This window comes from Dromiciops gliroides, chromosome 1 (assembly GCF_019393635.1).
Source record: "Dromiciops gliroides isolate mDroGli1 chromosome 1, mDroGli1.pri, whole genome shotgun sequence".
Classification (NCBI taxonomy): domain Eukaryota; kingdom Metazoa; phylum Chordata; class Mammalia; order Microbiotheria; family Microbiotheriidae; genus Dromiciops; species Dromiciops gliroides.
This window is the reverse complement of record NC_057861.1, coordinates 326136792-326152563: the sequence shown is the minus strand read 5'-3', so window position 1 is coordinate 326152563 and position 15772 is coordinate 326136792. Positions and strand designations below refer to the sequence as shown.

General features: G+C 37.0%; 1 protein-coding gene across 1 annotated transcript in view; it reads left to right on the top strand.

Annotated features, from left to right (window-relative positions):
- Positions 1-15772, top strand: part of PIK3C3 (phosphatidylinositol 3-kinase catalytic subunit type 3) — a 182497-nt gene that overhangs the window by 152855 nt on the left and 13870 nt on the right. The window contains exon 24 of the mRNA XM_043978483.1: positions 10207-10332. Within this exon, the coding sequence (XP_043834418.1) occupies positions 10207-10332 (126 nt within the window). The remainder of the gene's footprint in view (positions 1-10206; positions 10333-15772) is intronic.

Here is a 15772-nt window from a genome sequence, read left to right as displayed (position 1 = left end):
AGAACATTACATATAAAAATAATGGCAAGAGAATGACATTTCTTTGAAGGTTTCTGTCTGAACCCCATTAAAAATAAGAATGAAATGATAATGATAATAACAATAACTGACATCCATATGGTGCTTTTTAGGTGTGCAAAATGCTGTTCATGCATTATCTCATTTGAGTTTCACAACAACTCTGATTTTTGCACAACAAGTAAAATTATCGCCATCTTATAGATGACTAAAATGAGGCTCAGAGCTGGTAATTACTGGCTAGGGAAATCGGGAAGTCTTGGATAAAGAGGAATTGGGGTTGGGCTTTAAAGTATTTGTAGACATTCAACAGGTAAAGAGAGGGAAGGAGGTCATTCCTGGCATGGGGAAAGTATAAATAGAGGCAGAGTGTTAAGAGTATACAGTATTTTGGGGCAGCTAGGTGGCACAGTTGATAGAACACCGGCCCTGGATTCAGGACCTGAGTTCAAATCCAGCCTCAGACACTTAACACTAGCTGTGTGACCCTGAGCAACTCACTTAACCCCAATTGCCTCACCAAAAAACAACAACAACAAAAAAAGAGTACACAGTATTTTGAGGGCAGAGTAAGCCATTTTGGTTGCTGGGTAAGGTACATAAAAAGAAATGAGAGACAGCTGAGAATGTAATATAATGCCATATTCTAGAGTACTTCGAATGGCAGACAGAGGAGTTTGAATTTTGTTTGTGAGCCCCTGGGGACACTGAGCAAAGGCATTAAATGACAACCTTTAATCATAAGCAAAGTTATGATAATTTGAATATGGAAAGAGTGGAAGTAGAAAGACAAATTAGCTAGGATGCTATAGCATAGTCCATGTTGGTGATAAAATCTGAACTAAGATGGTGGTTGCTAATATGGGGTAGCTTGGGAGATGTTTCCAAAACATAAATGACAGAATGTAAGTAATTGTATACCAGAAGTAAGGGAGAAGAGAGAGACAAATAGACCCTTGGTGAATGATAATTCCACGTACTGTAATAGTGAAATCAATGTGGAGGAATGGGTTTAGAGGGAGAGGATTTAGAGATAGATAAGGTCTATCATGTACATTTGCGTTTGAGATGTTGGTGGGATATCTATGTGGCTTTGCCCTATAGGCAGTTGAAGATATGAGTCTGGGACTCAGAAGAAAAGTTAAGACTGGAGAAATAAATTGAGGAGTCATTCGTGTAGTGGTAAGTTTACACTACTGGAGAGATCATGGAAGGATAGAATGTAGATAAAGAAAAAAAGATTTCAAGAAAAGACGAGCCAACCAATCAAAGGGTTTTCTTGGGCTTAAAGCTTCAGTATGAGATACTTGGTTGGAGAAGGGAACTAGCCAAAGTGAAATAGAGTATTAAAGGGGTTAAGTAGGGAATGGGTACTGAGGACAGAGAGCAATTAAGTCAGCTTGTCCCAAGAAGTTTAACCATGAAGGAAAAGGGTGGGTATGGATGGGTATGTCAAAAGGGAAGTAAAGTCAAATGGAAGGTGTTTGATTTTGTTTAGTTTTTAGAATTAGGGAGACCTGAGTATATGTGTAGGCCAGTAGTAAACAGAGACATTGAGGATCATGAAAGGGCATGAGGAGGACAAACTCCTGAAGAAGATTAGAGGAATAGGATCAAGGACACAAGTAGGGGTATTACTTTTTGGGAAGAGTGGGCATATGTGTGTATGTTTGTACACACCATATCAGACTTCACATCTGATGGTCTCAATCTTATTTGGGATGTAAAACTTATTTTCAAAAATAAATTTCATGCATAACTCCAGTAATATAAATGGTGCATGAAATATGCTGTTTTAAAGACTTCATTCCATGCCCCATATTGTTAAACTTGAAATTTTTCAAAATAAGGAAAAATCAAGCTCATGATTAAGAAAAATGGAAAAGCTGACATGTAGTATACCATCTGTTCTTTGTATTTGTATAGTATCTTTGGTCATGCAAATTGTCCATGGAAAAAGGTAATCTTGTTTATCCCAAACTCTTTGAGAATCAAACCTTTGGAATGTGCATGACCAGCTCAAATCAAGCTTTTAAGAAATAATACAGTAGTATATGAGGAACGTACCAAGTGATTTGAAGTAGTAATCTACATTTGTCTAACATTTATTTTTTAATTTTTTTTTTAATTTATTAAATAAAACAAACATATTTTAACATAGTAGACTAATTTTTTAAAGTTGATTGCATATAAAACTGCAAATCTATTATAGAGAATTTGCTATTCCTTTTAAATATATAATAAAGTTATCATATAATTTTTTTTCTTCAAACCCCCCCAAACTACCATTAGACACAAATATGTATGTATATGTAAAATCATTCCATACGTACTTGTATTTATCGGTTCTTTGAATGCAAATAGCATCTTCTTTCATGGGTCTTTTGTAGTTGAGTATTTATAATAGTCAAAATTATTTAGTCGCTTAAAGTTGTTCTTAAAACAATATTGCTGTTACTGTATACAATGTTCTCTCTCTCTCTTTTTTTTTAAATGGGGCAATTGGGGTTAAGTGACTTTCCCAGGGTCACACAGCTAGTAAGTGTCAAGTGTCTGAGGCTGGATTTGAACTCAGGTCCTCCTGAATCCAGGGCTGGTGCTTTATCCACTGAGTTACCTAGCTGCCCCTACAATGCTCTCTTGGTTCTACTAATTTTGCTTTTCATTTTTTCATGTAAGTCTATACATATTTTTCTAAAGTCAACAAGCTCATTATTTCTTTTCTTTTCTTTTGCGGGGCAATGGGGGTTAAGTGACTTGCCCAGGGTCACACAGCCAGTAAGTATCAAGTGTCTGAGGCCGAATTTGAACTTAGGAACTCCTGAATCCAGGGCCGGTGCTTTATCCAATGCGACACCTAGCCGCCCCCAAGCTCATTATTTCTTATAGCACAGTAGTATTCCATCACAATCATGTACCACAACTTGTTCAGCCATTTCTCAATTGACAGGCATTCCTGCAATTTCCACCACAAAGAGAGCTGCTATAAATAAGTAGTTTAGAACATATAGGTTGGGGCAGCTAGGTGGTGCAGTGGATAAAGCACTGGCCCTGGAGTCAGGAGTACCTGAGTTCAAATTGGGCCTCAGACACTTAACACTTACTAGCTGTGTGACCCTGGGCAAGTCACTTAACCCCAGTTGCCTCACTAAAAAAAAAAAAAGACCATATAGGTTCTTTTCCTTTTTCCTTAATCCTCTTTGGAAATAGATCTAGTAGATTGCTGAGCAAAAGGGTATAAGCAGTTTAATAACTCTTTGGACATAATCCCAAATTGCTCTCCCAAATGGTTGGATCAGTTCACAGTTCCACCAACAGTGAATTAGCATCCCAGTTCTTCCACATCCCCTCCAACGTTTGTTGCTTTTGCTTCAATCATTTTAGCCAATCTGATTGTTATAAAATGATATCTGAAGGTTGTTTTAATTTGTATTTCTCTAATCAATAATGATTTAGAATGTTTTTTCATATGACTCAATTGTTTTGATTTCTTCATTGGAAAACTGCCTGTTCATATCCTTTGACCATTTATCAATTGGAGAATGACTCATATTGTTATAGATTTTACAGAGTTGTTTATATATCTGAGATATGAGACATTTACCTGAGAAACTGTCCATAAATGTTTTCCCCAATGTTCCTTTCTTTCTTATCTTGGTTACATTTGTTTTATTTGTACAAAACCTTTTTAATTTAATGTAGTCAAAATTATCCATTTTATATCTCACACTGCTCTATCTCTTGTTTATTCATAAATTGTTTACCTATCCAAAAGTCTGCCAGGTAATATGTTCCATGTTCTTTGAATTTTCTTGTAATATTTCTCTTTATACTTGTCATGTATTCATTTTGACCTTATCTTGGTAATTGGTGTAAGATGTGGTCTATTCCCCATTTCTGCCAGACTGCTTTCCAGTTTTTCCAATAATTTTTACCAAATAATGAATTATCTACAAAACTTTACACTTGTCAAAGAAAAGGTTATTGTATTTATTTGCTTCTATAAATTTTATATCTATTCTTTTCTACTGCTCTACCTTTATTTTTATCTAAGATAATTAGAGATATAATCAGTCCTCAACATTCTTGCTTGTGCAACTCTAAGCATTTGTATGATTTTATTAGTAACCTCATTTTCATTTTCACATTTGACAACTGTGCACATTTGCAGCTATGTGCAATACAAGTATGAACAAGCTCCCAAGATTGTGCCACTCACAGTTACCAAATTTGAAGGGTAGCTTGGCATAATCAACCAGCTGGCTAAAGATATTGAGGCTGCTGATCCCATCATCAATCCACAGCCTCAAGGTTAAATGTCATCTTACCTCCACTGTGCTCCCATACCCCTAAGATCCTTAATGTCAAACTGCACATAAAGCAGATGTCGCTGATGTATTATTTCAAGCTGATCTGTCCTTCACCTTCTCCAGCACTATGAAGGACAGAGTTCAGAAGTGATGTCAAGACCTTGCCAGTCTTGGCATCTTCCAACAGCAACTAAAATCCAAGCAAACTCTTCCTTGATTTTAAGAGAGTGGTTGAAGTAGAAAAGTTGACAACAGTCCATGTTATACAGTTTAACACTCAGACTGACAAGTGATACAGTGAAAATTAAGATTTGGGTTAAAAAATGTTTTAGTTTTAAGATTTTATTTGCTATATAGTATTTATGGTAGTATAGATATCATATATTATGAAAAATGAATAGTGTCTGAAATTTTTGAAAAAAATTCAGTTAGCACCAAAGGTCACAGAATTCTAGAGGATTATTGGCAAGAAAAAATACTTTACATGTTACCATTTTTTGTACTGTATTTTATGAATTATTTCATGGTTATACTGTTAGGAAAAGCACATTATTATCAAAATTAATGTTTTGTTTTAAAGATTGTGTGGAGAAAAGTGTTCAGCAATCTCTAGCAAAATAGTACAGTTTTGGTTGTCATGCAAACTTAACCCCCCCACACACACACACACACGCACGCACACACGCACAGGTTCAGTGTATCAACATTTGCTTTTTTGACTGCACTTTTTTTTTTTTTTTTTTTTTTGTGAGGCAGTTGGGGTTAAGTGACTTGCCTAGGGTCACACAGCTAATAAGTGTTATTAAATGTCTGAGGCCAGATTTGAACTCAAGTCCTCCTGACTCCAGGGCTGGTGCTCTACCACCTAACTGCCCCCGACTGCACCATTTTTTAGAGACTTTACCCCTGTAAAAGTTAAGGATTGGGGGCAGCTAGATGGCGCAGTGGATAGAGCACCGGCCCTGGAGTCAGGAGTACCTGAGTTCAAATCCGGCCTCAGACACTTAACACTTACTAGCTGTGTGACCCTGGGCAAGTCACTTAACCCCAATTGCCTCACTAAAAAAAAAAAAAGTTAAGGATTGGATGTTATTTTAAAATGTCCGATTATTGCCAAAAGTTGCATCTGAACCCATCAGTATGCTTATTTATTAAATGTATATTTGCAGTTTGGGAGGGAGATATATCAATCTCCTTAAGACATCTTTATCTCATCTGGATTCTGGATTCTCAAATACTACTGTGGTCCATATAGTAGTAGTAGTTTCTCATAGCATTTTGTGCACTAAATGTTAATTAGTGATGATGATACCAAATTAATCCAATGTAATATTTATGCAGTGATAATATAGTATATTCTTCTTTAGTCCCCTGGGTCCCTTTTGTCCTAGAATATTACTCATTCATTTTATGATTAGTCACATGTGTTACTATAATGACTCAAACCTTCTGTTATGTGATAACATGGGGCCCTGGAATGTGGTCAAGTAATCTGGATATGTGTTTTTATCAATAGAGGGAGCTCCAGGTAGCAAGCACTGTCTTCAAATGTAGATCAACAACTGCTCTGCAAATTATAATCATAGTTGAATTTCCTTAAGGTATTGAAAGGTTTGGTGCCTTGTCTAACCAGAGATGTATAACTACTATGTATGAGAGATAGAACTTTAATCCATACCTTCCTTACTTAAAGGCTGAGCCTCTGTTCCCTGTGCCAGGCTACCTCACATATATAAGTACAAATAGATATGCAACTATATATGCAAATGCATGTGTATGTATGTGTGAGAATGTATTTTTTTTTAATCTACTAATACAAATAATTGGGATTTAGCTGTTTTGGTGAATAGTTCAGTTGAGATTCAGTTGAATATATTTTAAAAGGTTGATAGAACTAAAATAAATTTTTAGAAAAAGAATAGCCCTCCCCCCTCATTTTTTCAATAACTACAATAATTTTCATTTCTTTACAAGTTGAAACTATGAATCAAAGAATTAGAATTTCAAATGAGTGGTCAAATTCAAAATTAGATGCAAAGAGGATAGGTTCTCTAGATTTAACAGGAACACTTCAAAGATTTGATAAAAAGAAGGCAGAGTTTCATTTGGAATTTAAACACCAAAAAAAAATTGCATCTATCTTTTGTTATAAATATGGCCTTTAAATTAGACAACACCAGAAACCAGTGATTCATTGATACACAAATAATTCGGCAAGTATTGAAGAGCACACTGTTCTCATTACCTAAGGTTAGGTATAGGAATGTCCACTGATTACAGTATATTCTTCTAGTGTAAGATGCCATGCTATCTAGGCCATGTTTTTAGTGAAGATTTCTTCAAGCAGGAAGTGCAGAACTCGTCAAAAGAATGTTCTCTCCTTTCAAGTTAAAAGAGCCATTATGTATAAAATTGGCACCCTAAGTAGGATTTGAACGTCTCAAAGTGGAGCTGTCATCAGTTGAGTAGCAATTGTGTTTATCATTAATTATATCCTTTCTAGTATCATTCAAATTAAATGACAAATGTTCAGAACCATTGTTATTACAGTGTTTCAAGTTTTTGTTCATTACATCCTCTTGAGAGAAAGCCTTTGCATCTTTGTTTTTTCTTACAGCAATTGAAACATCTGTTGAATTTCTTACATCACCATTGAATTTTTATGGATATGAAACTGAAGCTAGACAGAGTAGGTGATTTACCTACCCAGGAAATAATGAGTTTGATTTAGCAGCCAGTTCTGTTAATCAGTATAACTTAAATGCTTAAAGGATCTATGACTTTGTCATTACAGATACTCCCTGTACTAATAGATCACAATCCCTTTATAATTTTTTCTAGTCTTTTAAGAATTACCAAAAGATTCATCATTATTCCAAGCCTGGTAATAACTAGAATGGCCACTGGCATCATATGAAACACTTTTCTTCCTTGGCAAGACCTATAAGCTTGTATTGTTGCTGGCATGGTGTTTGAGAAGATACATATAACTGGAGTTTCATATCATATTCCCCTACCCAGGCCATCCTAGACTCAAACTATAGGACAGGTAAAGAAACACTCAAAAGTGGGGGAAGTTTCCCACACAGGCCAAAATGGTATTTAAAAAAAGAAGGGTTTTGGAGGCTCTAGGATTTTTTTTTGGCCTCTTTATTATTTTCCAAGTAGTTAGTTATTTCTACCCACTGAATTGCACCCTATTATTGTTTTTAATTTTTAGTTTTATTTGTTTTCCATAGATTCAATTATCTCTATGCTGATGACTATCAGATCTACTTAGCTATCTCTGTCCTGTCACCTGACCTTCGGTTTTCCCCCCTTCAGATGTTGTACATTTTGAAGAAAATATCCCTCTGTGTGTGTGTGTGTGTGTGTGTGTGTGTGTGTGTGTGTCTGTGTGTGTGTGTGTGTCTGTGTGTTTTGGTTTTTTTTAGTGAGGCAATTGGGGTTAAGTGACTTGCCCAGGGTCACACAGCCAGTAAGTGCTAAGTGTTTGAGGCCGGATTTGAACTTAGGTACTCCTGACTCCAGGGCCGGTACTCTATCCACAGCGCCACCTAGCTGCCCCTCTGCATCTCTTCTTAACTTCCATTTTATTGTTGAGGGCATCACCATTCTCCTAGTCACCAAAGGTTCTCCTCATATCCAACCACTTGTCAAGGTCTGTTGATTTTATCTTCCTGTCACCTTATATATACACCCCCTTCTCTCTGCCACCACACCAGTGCAGGCCCTCGTCACCTCATAACCTGCACTATAGGTTGATAGCTAGAGGGGATGGTTGTTTACGTGAGGGCTTCTTAAGATGGGGACACCTAAGTATGTTTGTAGGCAGGAGGGAAGGAACCAGATAAGAAAAGATTGAACAGAGTGGGGATAATAATGGGAATCGGTCAGTAAACATTAAGCACCTACTATGTGCCAGGCACTGTGCTAAACGGGAATTATGTAAAGAAAAGGTAAAAGACAGTCTGTGCTTTGCAGTAGTTCATTCTAATGGAGGCGACAACGTGCAAATACCTATACTCAAGTTATATACAGGATAAATAAATTTTATAGAGGAAATATTCATCATAAGAAGGAAGGCACTAGAATTAAGGGGAATATGCTTTCTGTAGGAGGTTAGATTTTTAGCTGGGACTTCAAAAAAACCAGGGAAGCCAGGAAGTGGAGGTGAGGAAGGAGAGCAGTCGAGGCATGGAAGAAGACAGCAAGAGAAAATGCCCAGAGCATGGGAGCCAGTTTACAGAGGATCTAGAAGGGAGTTAGAATAAAGGAAGTAGAGGCACTGATAGATGGCCGTGTAATTATCAATTCCCCTTCTTCCTTTTCTCTCACTGTCTTCTAAATCCTTCCAGCCTCATCAAACTAAAACTGCCCTCTCCAGAGTTCCAAATGATCACTTAATTGCCAAATCCAATGACCTTTTCATATATACATGTGCATACACACACACACACACACACACACACACATATGTTTGGTTGTTTTTGTGACTAGGTCTCCCTATATTGCTCAGGCTGGAAAAATAGCAACTACTAGAGTTTATCAAGGGACCTTTTATTTGTTCCATTTTTCCAACCTGGGCCTATTCACTCCTCTTTGGCAGTCTAGTTGGTCCTTGGCTCCCAGGGGCTTACAATATTGATGCAGAAATAGTGAAGAAACCCAATAAGATTAATCTGTTGCAGCTCAAAACGCCTAAGCACAAACCATCTTCAGCCCCTGCCTCTCCAGTTTCAGGGATTGCATAAGGGCATGTACCATTATGTTCTACAGTTTCCCCTTGATGTCTTCCTTGACCTCTCTGCAGGATTTTGCTGTTAATCTCCCTGTATTACAGTTTTTTCTCTCAGTTTTCATGGCACTACTTTCTATCCCTGTTCTCCTGAACACCCCTTAGTCCTATTTGCTGGTTATTCACTCATGTTCTGATCATCTCCCTCTATGCTATTTTACCTAGTGAGATCAGAACCCTTAAATTCAGTATTTCTATGAAGATAGTTCCTTGATCTCTATGTCCTGCCTTAGTTTCTCCTGAGCTAAAATCACAATTACCACCTCCTTCTAGGACATCTTAAACTGGGTATCCTGTTGCCATCTTAAACTAAACATTTCCAAAACCGAACTCATGATTTTTCTCCCCAAATCCTCTCATTCATCCAGGCCCTTGATGTCATCCTCACCTCCTAACCCTTACTCCACATATTTATTCCTTTGCCGAATCTCTTCAGTTTGTTCTGCTGTTATCCCCAGTTGATGGGTACCCACTTTATTTCAAATTCCTTGCTAGTTTTTGTTATCAAAAACTGCTGCCATAAATATATTCATGCATAGCCTCCGAAGATTCTTGAGGACCAAGAGCTAGACACCGGGCAATTTTCCCACTCTTGTATAGTTTCATAATAAAAATATCAGACGGAAAAGGAAGGGGAATATGAGCAAATATAATCTACAACTTGAAATTCTCCTTATGTGGGGAAGGGGAAACAAGTTTTACAAGCTCTTTAAATATGTATTAGAAAGAATAGTTTTAATCTGCTTTATTCACTTTTAAGTTAGAAGGGTCTAACAGAATCTTATTTTTATTAACTTTTTATGTAAATGTTTTCAGCTTAGCATAAAACAAGTAATTATGTACGCAGTGTTATATAAAGAATATATAACACATTAAGCATTATCATACAGTAAATGGCCATATTCAAAGGAAGAGCCTTACAATTAATTCAGAATTGTATCTTATGAGTTATAGGTAATTACTCCTCCATGGAAATAACTTGCTGTATATTATAACAATACCTTCATTAGTTTGGTTCTGTTACTAGAGAAATCTGTGTTTGTTTTTCATCATAAAAGAAGCTATAAAATTCTTTTCTAGGTGCAGGATAAGTTCCGTTTAGACTTGTCTGATGAAGAAGCAGTACATTATATGCAGAGCCTGATTGATGAAAGTGTCCATGCTCTTTTTGCCGCAGTGGTGGAACAGATCCACAAGTTTGCTCAGGTATGTCAACTCATCCTCACTACTTTCTACTTAACAGGCTTAGACTGGGCCTACTTCCCTTCACTTAAACCACATTGTTCCGGCAACATCAAACACTTCTCAAAGCCTCACAGCCTGATGAACTGCCTTTGATCCATGCATTCCATTACTCTTCCACACTCTTCTCCATAAAGGAAGAAGCATTATGTGCAACTATGTACTTTGTTTTCAGTGGTGAATATAAATATCTTTTTTATATTAGCCCACATCATGAAGTTGTGGCAATTATGGCTTTGCCATTTGTCCAGTTTCAGTGTTGAACAATTCATCAGTGCCCTAGGTGTGTGTGGTGCTAGAGAAGTTGGGAGGCTAAAGAATTCACAGGCTCAACACTACTTACACACAACCTGTGGTGATCCTGTGTATCTATCCCAATTAAAGTCATTAGGAGATTAAAAGGTTTTTGGTTTTTTTCCCAGTGTATTTGTATGGATAATCTTTAGAAGTAAAACTGAATCCTATTTTAAATGTGGCCTTAATAGAAATAATTGGCAAAAGTGTTAGAGGAATCTAAGAAATAAATCCCCTTCCTTCCTAAATAACTCCTTTTCCAGACTTAGTTATGAGTTTTAAAAGATTGTTCTCATCTATTACTTCATTAACATAAAGACCAAGTATGGAAACTCCTTACTCTCGTGCATATTGACAGCTTTCTGTAACTTAGTCTTGAGTTGTCTGTAGCATTGAGGAATTAAGTGTCTTGCTAATGTTTACACAGCTGTTATGTATCAATGGTAGGATTTTCTTTTTCTTTTTTTTTTTTTTTTGGTGAGGCAGTAGGGGTTAAGTGACTTGCCCAGGGTCACAAAGCTAGTAAGTGTCAAGTGTCTGAGGATGAATTTGAACTCAGGTCCTCCTGAATCCTGGGCTGGTTGCTTTATCCACTGCGCCACCTAGCTGCCCTGGGTGGTAGGATTTTCAATGAGCTGTTCCACAATGTCGCATTTGTATTTAGTCCCTTCTTCTCCTTCCCCGTTCTCTCTGCTGGCACAGAGCCCTAGGCCTAAAATCAGAAAGACCTGAATTCAAATCCAGCCTCAAATCCCTAATCTTCTGGCCTTTCCAAGCCATTTAACCTTTCTTTGCCTCAGTTTCCTCACATGTAAATTGGGAGTAATAACAATAACTACTTCTTAGGGTTGTTACAAAGATCAAATGGGAAAATATTTGTAAAGCACTTAGCATAGTGCTTGGTACATAGTAGGTGTTATATAAATACTAGCTATTGTTATCATTATCATTCCTCCCACTTTTACACACATACACACACATTAAATAAATATTTAGTTGAAGGAATAAAAACTTACTGTTGTTGTTCAGTCATGTCTGACTCTTCTTGGCAAAGATACCAGAATGGTTTGCCATTTTCTTTTCCTGGGGATTATGTCAAACAAAGATTAAGTGCCATACCCAGGGTCACACAGCTACTAAGTGTCTGAAGCCAGATTTGAAATCGCTTCTTCCTACGTCCTGGTCAGTGCTCTATCCACTGAACCATCTAGCTGCCTCTGAAAACTTAGTACCACTGATAATGTACTGTCTTGTTTTATACTAGCCAAGTCATCTGTACAATGGCACAGAAGTATGCAGTGGTAATTATTTCTACTACTTACATTAATAATACTCAAAAAGTATCATCATTGAAGTAAGAGAATAATGAAAACTGAAGTAGATATAGCTCAGCCTTGAGTGATTGGGGAGGCGGTGGGGAATTCTGGCCCAGACTCATTTGTCTACCACCAGCTTTGAACAGTAATTAGACCCAAAGCTATGTGATACCAGGAATTTGTGTATGTTATTTATTGAGAGCTCTACCCCTACCTCAAGGAACTTTATCATCATCTCCAGAAGCACGGAGAGGTACAAATATGTATCTTTCAGAAGCTTTCAACACCCTGACTTTGCTTGTGGATGACTGTGATAGTTATCTTGAAAATAGAGACAATATATATTTTTTGTTGTCCTTGTGCCTTATCAACTTCATGGCCTAAAGGAAAGATTCTTTATTGTTCTTTGTGCAGTTAGAATCATAGAAAATTGATAAAAGGCTTAATAGTAGGAGTCAAAGTTTATAGAACTTTGTTTTCTTCAGAGTAGTTTAGGAAGGGTGACAGGTAAGGTTGATGAAATAAAAACATTTCATGTCATGAACTGAGAAGTAACTTTTTTGATAGATACTGTAAGGGAGTCTCTAGACTTCTTTTCCCAACTGGACACTTTGGTTCAATGGTTTAATAATATGCTATTCTTCTATAGAAGAATTAAGAAAAATAGAATGGATAACCCAAGTGAAGTTAATTCATAAAGATGGAAAGATTAAGAAAAAAATCAACTCCCACCAACAAGACCCTACAACATACAAAAAGTAACTTTCAGAAATTTGTTTAGTAAGTTAAATTATTTGTGTATTTTGTATGTGTGTGTATTTGTATTTATGTATGTGTCTTGTGATGTTTAAAATCTAATGTGGGTCCTAACCTGTTCTTCCAGTTTTGGGGGGGGAAACTGCCTAAGATTACTGATAAATTCAGCAAGTTTAGGCTTTTAAGTATTTATTAAAGTGTATTAGAAGTTAGTGAAGAGAGAGAATGGAAAACCCTAGCTTAGATCTATTTGGTATAGCCAAAGAGAAACCCTTGCTTTTCTTAGCAACCCACATGAAGTTCTCCCACCAAGCCGATGTCCTGGACGAAAAGAGGCCCTCTCTTTTTCTCTGTCTCTCTGCTGCCAAGCTGAAGTCTGAACAAAAAAGAGGAAGATCCAGTGAGCCATCCTCACCTTCCTACTTCCTGTCTCCCTCCCCAAAAGGGGGGGGTCCTTCAAGCTGATTGGTTGAGGGTAGTATCCTGTTGATGTTGTAGTCCACAGCCTCTGAGAACAACACCCTACTCAGGGCCAGCCAGGTGTGGTCTCAGTTTAATCATTCTTAAGTAGGTTCTCAGTCAGTTTCTCAGTTACACCCAATTCAATCAATTCCAAATCAATCTTCAGGTGGGGCCCCTGGGCATCTGCCAAATCCCATTACTTTATCACAGTGTATATATACATACATGCATCTTTGCATGATACAGATGTCTTTTAATTTGTGAAATAAATAGATTCTTATTAGCAAGTTTGGGTATAAAATACATTTCTTTTAAGGAAATCTTTCGTGTTTGACTTATGTTATAAAATCAGAGATTAATTCCCATTGAGAATAACCCTCAATAGAATGAAGGTAATGATGAGTAAGAAGTATTCATGGCTTAAATTAGCACTTCTTGTCATTTTAAAGTATTACAGTTCAAGAGCACTCACTTCTTTACAGTGTTACTCAGATTTATTAGTTCTTTTCTACATCTGTATGTACTGCTGCAATTATAATGTCTGGAAAATTACAGTAGCCTCATAATTGTCCTCAATTGTCTTTTGTCTTTACTCTTTGATCCATCCAATATACTACTATCAGATGAACCACCCTCAGATATCATCATCGCCACCACTGTCATCAGTGCCATTAGTCAATAACCTTTCTACTTTTGAGGTTCCATTTACCCATATTTATCATCCAGTCAAGATCTTTGTAACTATTACCTTTCTCAAGAAGTTCAGTATCTAATTCATAGTCTTTCTCTCTACCAAAATTATGGTCCTTGTACTAGGGGACATCTGCATACGTGTTAATGTTTCCTCAAGCAGCCTTACTTCCTAGTTGCTCAAGTATTCAACTCTCACGACTTACTCTTTGCTACACACTGCAATGGTTACATCCATGATCTTGTTTTCCAGTTTTTTCTACTTCCATGATCTGATAACTCTGAAATTATTTTTTGAGTATAAATTCCTTTCAGTCCCACTGTCCCTATACCTTACTCATTCTAAGTCTCTTTTTCATACTCACCGTGACTTCTAGTCCTTCTACTCCTCAGTACTTTCCCAGGTTATCACCCCTGCCCTACCCTTATTTGCTTCTCTTCCCAACCTGTTTACTTTATTTAAATAGTTTAACAATATGCTGTCTTCTCTTCTCAGGTCCCTTGCTCCCTTCCTCTTGAGGCTCATGCCTTGCCAAATATCACTTCTTGATTATACCCATCGTCTACCCCCCTATTCTTATTGCTGAATGGAATTGGAAGGAAGTCATACAACCTTACCAACTGGTTTTACTACAAACTTATGTTGCCTAATCCCAGTGGGGCCCTTGCTGCAGCAAGGCTGTCTCTTTATCTGCTTAATTGATTTTGTATCATATTCCCCAAGGCAACTGTTCCAAACCTTCTGTTTTCTCTTCAAAACTTCCATACAACCCTTGACTCCCACCTTTTATACTTAGGATTTTGCATCATACACTACTAAGAAAAGAGGCCATTCACTTTGAGGTCCTTATTCTCTTATACTCAATATCATTCCCCCATTTTCTTCGCGTTTTCTGATAATGAAGTGGCCCCTGGCTTTGTACAGCCTATCCCTTCCACAGGTATCTTTGATCCTTTCTCCTCCATTTTTCAACAGTTTGCTCCCATGATGGATCCCTCTTTATTTCTTATTTTCAGTTTCTTCTATCTACAGGCTCTATGCCTCCTATTTAAAAATATATCCACATCTTTCTTATCGCAAAAAAAAAAAAAGTTCTATACCATACCATCATCATTAGTTTTCATCCTATGTCTTTCTTCCCTTTCTCAGCCAAACTCCTAGAAAAAGGTTTTACCCTCAATGACTCTACTTCCTCTCCTTTCACTGTTCTAAACCCTTTGTAATCTGACATCCTGCCTCTCCGAGAGAAGCTGCTCTCTCCAAAGTTTTCAGTGATCTCTCAGTTGTCAAATCTGATGTCCATTTGTTATTCTTCATCCTTATTGACCCATAATGCAACATTTACAACCTTGACCATCCTCTTTCCTCTTTAAGAGTTTTATGACACCATTCTCTCTTGATTCTCCCCTTACTTGTCTTCTGCTTTTCAGGCTTATTTACTTGATCATCATCTATATACATTTTCTAATTGTGGGTGTACCTCAGTGTTCTGTCTTGACCTTTTTTCCTTCTCTTATCACCCTTTTTCCATGCTTTTAATTTACTACATATCTATGTATTTAGCTTTAACCTCTCTCCTGAGCTCCAGTCTTATACCTGTACTGCCTGTTGAACGTTTCATACTTGTGGTCCTCTACTCATACCAAATTCAGCTTATACAAAACTGCACACATCATCTTTCTCCTAAAATCTAGCTACCCTTCTTTCTTTTTTTTTTTTTTGTTGATCATTCATTTTCTTTTTTTAATCAAATACTATTAAGTATTTGATTTTTTTCCAGTTACATGTATAGTTTTCAGCATTTGTTTTGATAAGATTTTGAGTTCCAAATTTGTTTCCCTCCTTTCCTTTCCTGCCCCCTCCATAAGACAGCAACCAGTCTATG